General features: G+C 35.0%; 1 protein-coding gene across 1 annotated transcript in view; it reads left to right on the top strand.

Moving 5' to 3' along the window:
- The window catches only part of LOC123696703, an 87876-nt gene that overhangs the window by 52452 nt on the left and 22117 nt on the right, over positions 1-13307 (top strand). Inside the window, exons 4-10 of the mRNA XM_045643056.1 lie at positions 213-344; positions 1426-1604; positions 2260-2399; positions 2828-2964; positions 6740-6925; positions 10439-10579; positions 11349-11487. Of these exons, the coding sequence (XP_045499012.1) occupies positions 213-344; positions 1426-1604; positions 2260-2399; positions 2828-2964; positions 6740-6925; positions 10439-10579; positions 11349-11487 (1054 nt within the window). The remainder of the gene's footprint in view (positions 1-212; positions 345-1425; positions 1605-2259; positions 2400-2827; positions 2965-6739; positions 6926-10438; positions 10580-11348; positions 11488-13307) is intronic.

Raw genomic sequence — 13307 nt, 5'->3', positions numbered from 1 at the left:
CAAAGTATTATGTTGATTATTTTTATTGTAACTGCACATTCGACTCCAAAAGATTTGCGAAAAAAATATGTAGAAATACGACAGTATAAAAGATCTCTTAACTTTGACTTGTCTCTCAGATAATGAATCTTAATTGTATAAAGTGACATGTAACTCAATCATACAATAATTCTTTATCAATTACCTGACTAAATAAGATATTTCTCTAACAGATGTACGGCTTCCCTGGTCGTAGAACCATGACACTACGCTGTGAACACTTCGGTCAGGCGGGAGACTATGCTTTAACATTACGACCAGCAGCCGCAGCTGGTCCTCAAGACTTAGCTATGGCTTTTGTTAAGGTAAGATTATTTATTATTTTTTTAAGGTTTGATTATTTATTTATTTTTTAACATCTTTGTAACCAGCAATAATCTTACTTAGTATTGAATCTTTGAGATTAATTCAGTTTTCATTCCCTGCGGCAAGTTTTTTTTTTCTTTGAATACATAGATTTTAATCAATCATAGACGACAAAGTTAAAATTATGATGCATATTTTAATCAGGTGTTATAGTTATAGCTCGCACTAAATTAACAGCAGCTTATTTTACCTATCACCCATATAACGCACAGCTATTCTAAAATTTAATAACATTACCTCATATTAATCCCATAAAATCACAACTCCGCAGCCACAAAACCCATTACAATATTCATAAAGTCGTTCATCGCTCAATCGGGCTCAGTTTATTATGCATCTTTACTTCGTCATAAAACTCCCGTAAACTCAATACAGGTTCTTCGCCATTTGTTTTCGAGTGGCCTCTCAATATTTCATCCAGACCCTTTATTTATTAGGATCCGTCCGAACCGCGTAATGTGTAAAGTTTTGTTTATTGAGTTTCATCGCGTTGTGGATGAATTTTTACCTCTCCGTTTGGGCATTTACTTATTCATTGGCCGTTCCGTGATATGGCGGATGACTATTTAAATTTCATTGTTTTAGGGATTCTGGGATTATATTCATATTATATTATATCTGTTATCTTTAATTTTTGTGTTGCATTACATTAAAATATTAGAAAGGTTGACGTGGGGAGCGGTTATAACATAACAAGGCATTTGTATTAAAGTGTAGTTAACAGTCAATTTTGTATCATCACGAAAAACTCACATCCAGCCTGCTAAAAATAGAATTCCTCTCGTTTGTTTAGTTAACTCAATTATTATCTAGAATCTGGATGTTTTTGAAATAAGCACAGAAATAAGCGTATTCATTGTTTATAAACATTTATGAATGTTTACGTTTGCCCAGTTTTAATACTTGTTTTTTATTATTTTGTAGATGACGATGTTTTATAATTCCACGAATATGTTTCTCTTATACAACCAGTAAAATATAGGATGGTAATTAATTACAATGTAAATCTTATTCTACCAGGCGGATTGGTCAGACCAATTCGTGCTCAACGTCCATGGTGGCTCCGTGTTCCCATGCGGGGATGGCGTGCGAGTCCTCTTTCAGTACCCCGAGTGCGTGCTGGACGGCGCGGATCGGGTGCGCGTGTTCGGCCGCGACGCCGAGCGGCTGAGATACGTGGCTGAGCGGCGGGTGCGACGGTACGTTGGATAATGAACTTTATTCTACAGTTTACAGGGTGCATTTCTGTGTGACAAATTTGGAGTGGCTGCCATCGGCTCAACATTATCTATTGTCGACTGCGATGCAGAGCGACAATGGATAATGCGTTCTTTATCTTGGAATTAGGGTGCATTCTTGAGTGGCTATTTTTATAACAAGGATGGTAAGATTGGATAAACAACTTTATGTACGCACTCGGGGTGCGTGCTGGACGGTGCTGACCGGGTGCGCGTGTTCGGCCGCGACGCTGAGCGGCTGAGATACGTGGCCGAGCGGCGGGTGCGCCGGTAAGTTGGATAATAATATATTTTTTATGTCAAGATCTCGAAAATTGCTTCGATCAAGTTATCAATACAACATATTATTTTGCTAGCTTAAACAATGTTTGTATTTAATAGTTTAAATTTTTAATCTAAATCCTTATATTGATTCAAATATTGTCTGGCAGAGATCGCTTGTCAGTGATAAGTTCTTAACATATTGTATTATAATATAATATGTCATGAATTCTTAGTTTATTTTGCGTGTTAACGTGTAAAATGTTTTCTATTTCTAAAGCGAATTTTATTTCAAAATACTTAAGTACTACTTAAGATATTAGTAAGTAGCTTATATTTTATAATATTTATGCAGTGGTCAGCACACAGCAACATTCGACTGCCGTCTCTTCAGCGAGCGATACCCGGAGTATTGTTTCGTGTACGTGTCGCAGGCTGTCACGGGCGCGGTCGCGGACGTACGGATGGACTGTCTGCCTACGCTGCCTTTATCAGGTATGAGCATACTGTAGATGATATAACTATAAAAATGAATCCCAAAATGTGTTGGTAAGCGCATAACTTTAGAACAGCTGAACCGATTTCTTTAATTATTTTTTTATTATATTCCTTGAAGTATGAGGATGGTTCTTATGTAGAGAAAACGTGTATATGTACCACGGGCGAAGCCGGGGCGGACCGCTAGTATACTATAATTTTAAAGCTTCTATGTCGCTACGGAAAAGCAAAGGACATTTTAAATTTAGCTTGACAATTGAACAAAAAGTGAAACTTTTTAAGGCGCGTTGAGAGTAAAATTTCAAGGCAGCAATACCGTCGTGGAGTAAGGCGACGATTTTGGTATTTTCTAATCATGCCAAAGAAGTTTCACTTCTGACACGTGAGCTCCACACACACGCTCTTTATTTTTATTTATTAACAAGACGGCGGTGCCGGGGGTTGGGGCGAATGGTCACCCTGGTCAGCATGCCCCGCGCCCGCGCACTGTTCCACGCGCACGCGCAGCCGGCATCGCTTCTGCGACTCCCCTCCACCCGCGTATGGAGCTAAGTACTGTGAGGTATGTAAATGACATGTATTTTGTGATGATTGGTGTAAATGTACCCGATTATTTGTATCAAAAGTGGAATATAGTCACACAAATGAAACTAACAATAAGCAAAATGTATTACAGCTAAAATTTTACCTGTAATACGAATTTCAACAGGTGTTGCTCATATTCAAGTTAGTAAATAATTTTTGAAATCCATACTAATATTATAAATGCGAAAGTAACTCTGTTAGTTCAGGATACATCGCCCATTTTTGCAAGTGACTACTATCAAGCTGATTTTCCGTTTGTAGCTTTATTTTGATGAGACACCGAATAATTTCGTGTACGAAACTCTCGATTGTGGTAGCTAACAGAGATAACAAGGATAATATTTTTTGATTTGATGGTTCTCAAATATTTATTACGCAATTTGTAGGACAATATGTCTGTTGAATTATATAAACATTAACTAAGTGAAAACAAAAAAATCAGCTTGTTAGTAATCATTTATGTTGACCTCGTTATCGATACACTTTGGAAAGGGGGACTCTTTGAACCAACCATAGATTTTGTAGGACAAATATTTTTTCGAATAATTTAGGTAATTATCTTGAGATTGAACAAAAAAAAATTCAGTTAGTAATAAATATTTGAGAACCATCAAATCAAAAATTTTTATCCTTATTATCTCTTATAGCTACCACAATCGAGACTTTCGTACACGAAATTATTGGACGTCTCATCAAAATAAAGCTACAAACGGAAAATTAGCTTGATAGTAGTCACTTTCAAAAATGGGCGATGTATCCTGAACTATGTCTGTCTGTCTGTTACTCAATCACGCTTAAACTACTGAACCAATTTTCATGAAATTTGGTATGGAGATATTTTGATACTCGAGAAAGGACATAGGCTACTTTTTATGATTTATCCCGCGAAAATGACGCAATCCCGGAAATCCCACGGGAACGGGACTATGCGGGTTTTTCTTTGACTGCGTGGGCGAAGCCGCGGGCGGAAAACTAGTTAAATATAATTCAAAAATTTATTCGATTTTGTGTACTTACAATGACGTCATGTCTAAAGGTTTGGATAATATAAGAAGAAAGTGATAAAATACGAGGATAACATCATTGAAAACTATTGGAAATATCCAGGTTTTTTTTTAATATTTGAACACTAACTGTTTGAAAATAATAAAATATGGATGTGTTGTTAGTTGTTACTTATTCCTATTCGTATGCGTTTATAACATTTTATGGGCCAGAATGATTGAATAATCTGTACATTGGTAAGGTATTGCTGATCTAGCACAATAAGGTCAACATATAAATTACCTGTGAAATTACCTATACAATACAAACTCTTTTGATGTATAACTATTGCCATAGAAACCAATACGAATGTTTAAGTGTTGCCTAGCAACACAGTGTTTGTTCAATATAATATGTCATGTCAACATTCGCGCATTAACTTGTATTTGGATTTTTTATTTTAGTTAATTATTATACACAAATATGGCTCCAAAAAAGGATAAAGGTAAAGAGGGCAAAGAAGAGGGAGGTCATAAAGGGGGAGCAGGATTCACCGAAGTAGAAAGAACATTTTTGGAACTTCAAGTTACCGACTGCAATCGTAAAATAGCAAGACTTCGCGCAGCAGTTGATGAATACGAACAACGCAATGAAGAACTTCAAAAAGCTTACGATAAATTGGATGAAGATAGAGCTGATATTATCGCCTACTTAAAGAAAACTCTCAACTTGAAGAACGAAGAAAACAATGAACTCAAAGAAAAAGTTAAGGGATTAGAGGAAACGAGAGAAATTGAAACGGCCCAATTCAAAGAAACTGTTAACGAGTTAGAAAGGAATTTTACAATAATGAAAGATCAATTGACGTCAGAAAATAAACTTCTAGCGGGTAAATTAAACACGTTAGAAGAATTCAGAGCAATACGAGATGACTTGATGAGAAAGTTTGACAACCAAGAACAGGCTTTTAAAGATCAAGAGATGAAGTATAAAAGGATTATTTATGACGCTGAAAAAAAATTTGTCATTGGCAAAGATAAACTGAAAAAAGAAATGGAAGCCAGACTTTTACAACTTGCACAAGATTTCCAAGATGCCACTGAACTTAGAATAGCTGCTTCAACTCACAGAGTCATCCGAGAAAATATTGCTATAAATAATGAATTGGATAGCATTCTATCAACACAAGCGAAATTAGCTGAACAGAATGAGAAATACAAAGAAAGTGAAAGAGCTGCTCGTGTGGCAAAAGAACTTGCCGAGGAGGAAAGAGATAAAGCTATCAATAAAAATGTTATTCAAGTTAAAGTAATCGATCAATTAACATCCGCCTTTCAAGATATTCGAAAAGAAAAAGCGCTCTTTGAAAAGAAAAACTATGATTTCGAAACCCTTGAGGTAAAAGTACAAAAACTATCAAAAGACAATGAAAATTTATCATTACAAGTACGAATTTTAGAACAAAACCTACACGCTAGAATGAGTGATCAAAATAAAGCTACCGTTGAAGCTTCAAAAGTGTTCAAAGAGTGTGCAAAGTTAAAGAAGATATTAAGAGAAGCTGCAATAGCAGTTCAAGCTGCTCTAAAACTGGATGATTGGGCGACAAAAGATCCGTCAAGAGAAATAATGGATAGGCAACTTCTACTTGCACGTTTACTTGAAATTATATCACAATATCAAGAAATGCAACGAGCAGAATCTATGGATACGTTGGCTTCGTTTGGACGCGTGTATGAAGAAGGTGATCTCGGGTTTATGCCTAAACCAGCTCAAAAGAAAACTGCTGCAAAAACTATGGCAAAAGCTCCATCTAAAGAATCAGTTGGAGCTGAACAACGTTCATCAGAGACGGTTGTGGCTTCTTCAGCATCTCTTGGAAGCATAAAGACCATTCCTAGCGTCAAATTAGTTCCTCCATCGACGGAACCACCGCTAGTACCAAAAGATAGTTTACCGTCTTTCATGACTTCAACACAGTCTTCTGTGAGCTCGAGCGAAGGAGAACCTGAAGAAATACCAGAAAGTGAGATGAGTATCGGTCAGAAACTGGAACACAGTAAATTGGAAATACAGAAGTCTATACTCAAAGATTTGCAGTACTCACAAGCGGCGATGATTTCGAAAGCACGGCTTGATGCTGAAAGGAAATCTAAGTCGGTGATATTAGAAGTTCCAGAGGAAGCAGAAGGTGAACATGTAGAAGGTGAAGGAACTGAGGAACATGATGGTAAAGAGCATGTTGAGGGGGAGGAAAGTGAAGGAGTAAAAGAGGAAGATACAGGGAAAGAGGGTGATGCAGGTGAAAAAGATGAGGATGCGCAAGTGACAGAGGAACAGAAAGAAGATTAGACTAGTTCTTAATCATAGTTTGTAAACGTATAAATTATTTTTTCTATGAGGTATTTGACATTAGAGAATTTTTTCACAGGTGTTTTGAATTGAAATAAAGTATATTTTATTTTAAGATATTTGTGTTTTTTTACATTTACTATTGTGGTGTTATTTTTAAAGCAGCAGCTGTTTTTAAAAGCGAAAAATAAACGAATAAAAATCACGTCCAGCTCTTTACAATACAATAGTAATTTATAAACATTGTTATTATGCTTCACATTACGCAGAAACCTCACACAAACAATTTAATATAAACCTCCTAAGTATTCCTTCTTCCCATCTACAGAATTTTTACATTACCTTACAATCTTTACGTCAAATAAGTTTATAGTGCTATTGTCTGTCTATTCTTAAAATAAATTATTCATTACCAGGGCCAAGCAGTAGAGTTAGCAGCATGCGAGTGTTCTGCCAGACCGTGGGCGGGAGACTCCTCAATGGTGGTAGCTGAAATCGGTGCGAGATGTCGCTGTGGTTGTGTTCTGCATCTAGCTCCCATCGCCAGACTACTTGCGGGGTCTGCTAGAGTCTGCCCTGCTAGATCATTCTGGCTTTTGCAGGTAAATTTAACTACAAGTAGAAATAAAAAATACCTGCCCCAAATTTGCACGGACTTACTTTGTTAGTTTTTAAACAGTTCTTAAATGTAAATTTAAGCAGTTAAATGTTAAGCAGGAACTAATTCAACATACTAATTATAATTAAATTTGATCAGCCATTTTTGAACGAACAAAAGACATGCCGACATGACATCAGTCCGATTATTGAATAAATAAGAGTTAGAAATGCTTATAATCTACTTTTCACTACTAATCCTAGTTTCACGAATATACTTTAATTGTAATAAGTAAAGTAACTAAGATCATAACACATACAAAGTACAAACTACAGGACGATTTTGAAACGGTCTAAGCTAGCCCAAACTTGAGTGCCCTAAACAAGTTAGACTCGATGCAATAAGTTAGTTATGAGTGAGGATGGCAATTACGACTGAGTTGCCCAGAAATTTCGTCAGACCATTTAAGGCATCTCAATATCGTTTTATTATGTACAAGGGAAACTATGCAAAGCTCTTTACTAAACAGTTACGAATATTAATATTTCCTACGTATTATCACATTTTCTATACTAGTAGTAATATTTGAATAAATAGTATCTTATATTAAATTAATTTCATTAAAAAATAGCACATAGGTATAGCGTGTTACAATTACACAAATGTTTCCTCACACCTTGGTAGGTGTCTATAAAGACAATTGTTTAAATACTAGCTTCCCACCCGCAGCTTCACCCGCGCAGTCAAAGAAAAACCCGAATAGTTCCCGATTTCGTGGGATTTCCGGGATTGCGTTATTTTCTCGGGATAAAAGTAGCCTATGTCCTTTCTCGGGTATTAAAATATATCCATACCAAATTTCATGATAATTGGTTCAGTAGTTTTGGCGTGATTGAGTAACAGACAGACAGACAGACAGAGTTACTTTCGCATTTATAATATTAGTATGGATTTTCAAATTTCGTTCAGTAGTTGAATTATGTAGGTAATATTTCATAGTTTATAGTATTGGTACAAATATAAACAAATGGAACTGTTACTTCAAACACATGTTTATACATATTATACACAAATAGAAAATTTCAAATGATAGCTGAAGAGATAGCCTGTTTTTTACAGAAACGTTCAATTAATTATAAATGCATTATGAATACCAAACAAAAATTTCAAAACAAAACCATACTAAATGTGGACGTTACGGTAGTACAGTCACATTATACGCAAACATATTAAATTTTACTTCCCTAAAAAACTATATCCAAGCACTGTAATTCTTCAACTAATTAAATATAACGAAAACAATAAAAACACACAGTTTCAATGAAAAAGTATTTATTCTGCTTCGAAACACTATTGATATAAACCACCAGATATAAACATAAGTGAATGAATGAAGCGGGTTGATACAAACATTCGTATTGCAGTTTACTGAAAAAATAAATTTTCCGCATTTTATTTTATAAACAGTTACTTCAGATACGTTTATTCTTATGACGAATATTTGCGTATCGCATATTGTTTGGTAAAAAATACAGATATATAAATATGGAAGCTATAATAATTGGCAATTAAGGTAATTTTAAATAGATGGAAATTACGATGAACTTGCCACATACTTGTGATATAATATATTTTAAATAATATTTAGCTAAGGTATTTTTGAATAGTTTGATTTTATTTCAAAGTAAAATATATAATTGAAATGTTAAATGAAACGTCTTGTGTGTTGTTTGTACGAATAAATGACTATATTAATTATAATCTTCAATTATCATCATCATCATCATTATCTATCCATACTAATAATAAATGCGAAAGTAACTCTGTCTGTCTGTCTGTCTGTTACTCAATCACGCCTAAACTACTGAACTAATTTGCATGAAATTTGGTATGGAGATATTTTGATACCCGAGAAAGGACATAGGCTACTTATTATTGCGAAATATGAACCACGGGCGAAGCCGGGGCGGACCGCTAGTATATAATAAAAATGAAACCCTTTTCGCGTTGTCACGGCATCACGTGTGAACGGCTGAACCGATTTCGATAATTCTTTTTTTTTAAATTGTGTTTGTGGAAGTGCAAGGATGGTTCTTATGTAGAGAAAACGTAAATATGTACCACGGGCGAAGCCGGGGCGGACCGCTAGTGATTCAATATATGTAAATAGGCTCTAATCTACAACTGAAAAACAGAAATATTTCGAAAGACAGCTTTGTTTAATTTTTATTCTCCGTTTTATTTTCATCCTTAAAATTTATTATAATATCTATTTTATCTCAAATAAACACCAAAACGTTATTACTAGCTTATTTACCAAATTGATTCTCGATTCTCAACACTATTAAAAACTGTATCTCATTTCTGTTTCGATGGAAGTTATATTGAATTTCAGTAAGCCATCAAAACTTGCTTCCATCGATAACTCCCGTACAGGCTCGTTTAGTTTACCGGGTATTCAATAATTTTCCAGGAAACTAGGAAATCATAAATTTTCAACGCTTGACATCGTTTTAGACACTATAAATTTTGCTCTGAATAACCGAGTTTGTTTTAACTCGATAACTTTCGGATGCAATTTTTGATGTTGCAGTTTGATGTGCAGTGTAATTAATTAGCTGAACTAGTGCACAAATAAATTTAGAACTTCATAACTGGATGACTATATGATGTTCCACGTTGCTAGAAATTTGAAAATGTAAACCAAGTAGCATCGTTGGAAATCATTAAGAGAAAGAGCAATTGTATTCTGTATTATTGTATTATACTTCTTATTACCTCTAAAGATCTTACACTATCGTATTACAACAACAATAAAGCTATTGTTACAATAAAACTTACAAATAAATGCCATAAATCAATAGTGACAGGCTATTATCATCAAAGTATTCTGAACCTAAAAAGACAAAGATAAAGAAACTACAGTAATCTGAGCCTAATAATCAACGCTTTTCTAACTTTAGCTCAATACAAATAAACAATTCCAATCTTAGTTCGACAGTTGGTCGAAGTTACTAACTGACAGACTTGTAACGTGACTGTCCCTAACAAAATATTATTATCTAGCCTAGCCAACTGGCGAGTCTACAATAATATTGACGGTATCGGTTTTACGAACTTATATTGAAGATATTTTGCTGGGATTACGGCTTGTTTATTGTATGACGGTGTGACAAGATTCTTGTTGAAGATAATACATAATATATTCTGTTCAATAGATAGAAATAGATTTGAGTTACATATACCTAATACTTTCAAAACGTAGTATCGTTAAAACTAGAAGTACTTCGTTACCAAAACATTTCAAAAAGCATATTTTAAAAGTAATTTTTCTATTAACTAACGCAAAGCATTAGCAAGGAAAACAAAATTTTATTTGATACGAATGTACTTCAATGACAAAAAAATAACAATTTTGGCACCCTTGTAACACAAAGTTTCTGCCTCTGAAAGTCTGAGGTAGTTACTACACTAGACTCTCTTTAGTTACCTTCTTATATTTATTTTTATTCTACAGGCTGAAGAAGGACTGATAGTGCGCGTGCGTTTCGAAGCAGTGCGCTTGCCCTGTGCGGGGCAGTCCCTTCGGGCACGTAACGGTGACTCTTTAGGGTCCCCACTGCTAGCTTCTTGGGACGGACCTGATAGTGCTGCTGTGGTATGTAATATAGTTAAATATTTCACTTGCTGAGATATTATATTTTTCGTGCTGTGTTTGTGAATTCTTCTGATGAAACTTGGTATAGTGCCATGTGCAGATACATTTTTAACCGACTTAAAAATAAAGGAGGAGGTTATCTATTTTTATGTATGTACACCGATTACTCCGAGGTTTCTGGACCGATTTACGTGATTCTTTTTTTGTTCGATGCGGGATGGTGCCGAATTGGTCCCTTAAAAATTTTATTCGGATAGGCCCAGTAGTTTTTATTTTATGAGCAAATTTTGTCTGTATTTGTAAATGTTGCAAGTGCAAGTTTGAAGTCGGTTGTTTTTATTTTTAACGCAGTTATCACTTGTCCTGGTGATTTTTATGTGAACTCTTCAATAATAAATTGTAACAGTAGTAAATGTTAGCGTTGTGCTATGAATTTGTATTTGTAGAAACAAATGAAAACAAGGAATTTGGCAAAAACATAAAGCAGATTATAAACTCAAACTCAAACATTTATATATTCAATTAGACTACTTTTAGTAGCACTTTCGAATCGTCATTACATAAGTATTTTTAACATTTACCGCCGATTCGGAAAGCAGTATCTATGGAGAAGAACCGGCAAGATGACTTTATTTTAAATGTTGAACTTATTATATGTTGATTTCATGGGATATAAGTAAAACTATATCCCATGAAATCAATTCTATGTTTAAGATCGAAAATTTAGTATTAGTGTACACGCTGATGATAATGATGTCTATTCACACAGTCAGAAGACGTAGAAACGACGACAGATAGCAGTGGTATGGTGGAGATAGCTGGAGGCAGACATATACTCATTGAGCTGCGGTCGGCTGACACCAGCGAGCGGTGCACGGGAGGGTTCCTGGCGCATGCTACACAGATAGGTTAGTAGCAAGAATCTTTAAGGGGCCTTAGTAGGTGAACACGGCAAAATGGACTGTTTTCTATGAGCTATAATTGAAAATATTGAAGTTTTTTCGCACTGGAATTTCTAATATGTATTACAGAATGTATGTGTGATGGGATGACTGTTTCCAAAACACGATTGGAAACATTTTGCTCGATAAAAAAAATCCTGAAGTTACCTCTAAAATATCATATAAATGCTCATTACAACCGTATTTTACGATAATAATTCGTATAAAATCACAAATACATAGGTATTTACCTTGTCGATTTCGTGACTGTTTTAGATTTAGAAAATACTAAATATTTTCATTCACTTTTTGATAAAAATGTGAATGGCGCTTACGATTTTTAGTTTGGAGCACGTTGATTCCATACTAAACGCGGACCCCCTCACCGCTTACCTCAGGCCCGAATAGCTGAATTTTCGCTGACCGCCTAACCCCTCTTAAACATAATCTTGGTGACAGATGTTTTTAACTAAATTAAAATAAAGACGTGTGTCACTCGGGGACTGCCGTGGTAAAGCTATTGCATGCTATGTCGGAGTGCTAGTCGGAGTGGGGAGCGTGAGGTTTTTCGTTACGGAATTTCTCGATTCGGTCCCCGCGCTCAAGGCCCGCGATAGAAGCTATGCAATAGCTTAAAAATGATAAATATTATTTCACACGTGTATGTTATATGTAATTTAATATTGGAATTCCAAATAATCTTGACAGCAATCTAGATAACATGTTAATCATTTAATGTAATAAGATAAAATGCCTTAATGAATCTCTCTTGGGAGAAGTAGAAAACCATATCTTCGAAACACTAGCTGTTAGTGTAGCGATAGTATATCTTTACTTATTGCAATACCTTACTAGCCATGATAAAACCACCAACCACGAATAACAATTTTAGTTTTGTGAAATCATAACATATTTTACGCTTACATGGCTGCCAAAATTTCACTTTTATAATTAGTATGGATAAAACTGTTTTTTTAAGCTATTGCATAGCTTCTATCGCGAGCCTTGAGCGCGAGGACCGAATCGAGAAATTGCGTAACGAAAAACCTCACGCTCCCCACTCCGACGGGCTCGGAGGCGAGGCTTGAAGGCATGCTATGCAATAGCTTTACCGCGGCAGTCACACGTCGTTTTTTATAATACTTGTACGGAATGCATGCATTATGTATATATTTATATGTGTATGTTTATATATATTTCATTTTTATATTTAGATATAATATAATATATTGTTTCTTTTCTATTTTTAACCGACTTCAAATAAAAGGAGGAGATTATCAATTCGGCCGGTATATTTTTTTTTTTTTTTTATGTATGTACACTGATTACTCCGAGGTTTCTGAACCGATTTACGTGATTCTTTTTTTGTTTGATGCGGGATGGTGTCGAATTGGTCCCATAAAAATTTTATTCGGATAGGCCCAGTAGTTTTTATTTTATGAGCATTTTTGTCTGTAGGTATTTGTAAATTTTGCAAGTGCAAGTTTGAAGTCGGTTGTTTTTAACGCAGTTATCACTTGTAATTATAACTGTCTTACTTATCTTTTATTCACCTATCTCAAAATTATAACAAGCGTTTATGCTATTTATTTTACTACCCAAAAAAAAAAAAAAAAACCGTTCTGGTGCTCCAAGCGTAGCAAGTAGAGGGGACTACTGAAAACCGGCGCCTCTCCACTAATACGGAGAGGCAAATGCTGAGTAGTCCACCTTATCACAAATACTGACCAAATACTAGAATATATCTGATGTAATATTTATTTTTTATTTTCTATTGTTCTCAAAAT

Source organism: Colias croceus, chromosome 13, assembly GCF_905220415.1.
Source record: "Colias croceus chromosome 13, ilColCroc2.1".
NCBI classification, from domain to species: domain Eukaryota; kingdom Metazoa; phylum Arthropoda; class Insecta; order Lepidoptera; family Pieridae; genus Colias; species Colias croceus.
Note: the sequence above shows the minus strand (reverse complement) of the source record. Positions and strands in the feature narration are given on the sequence as shown.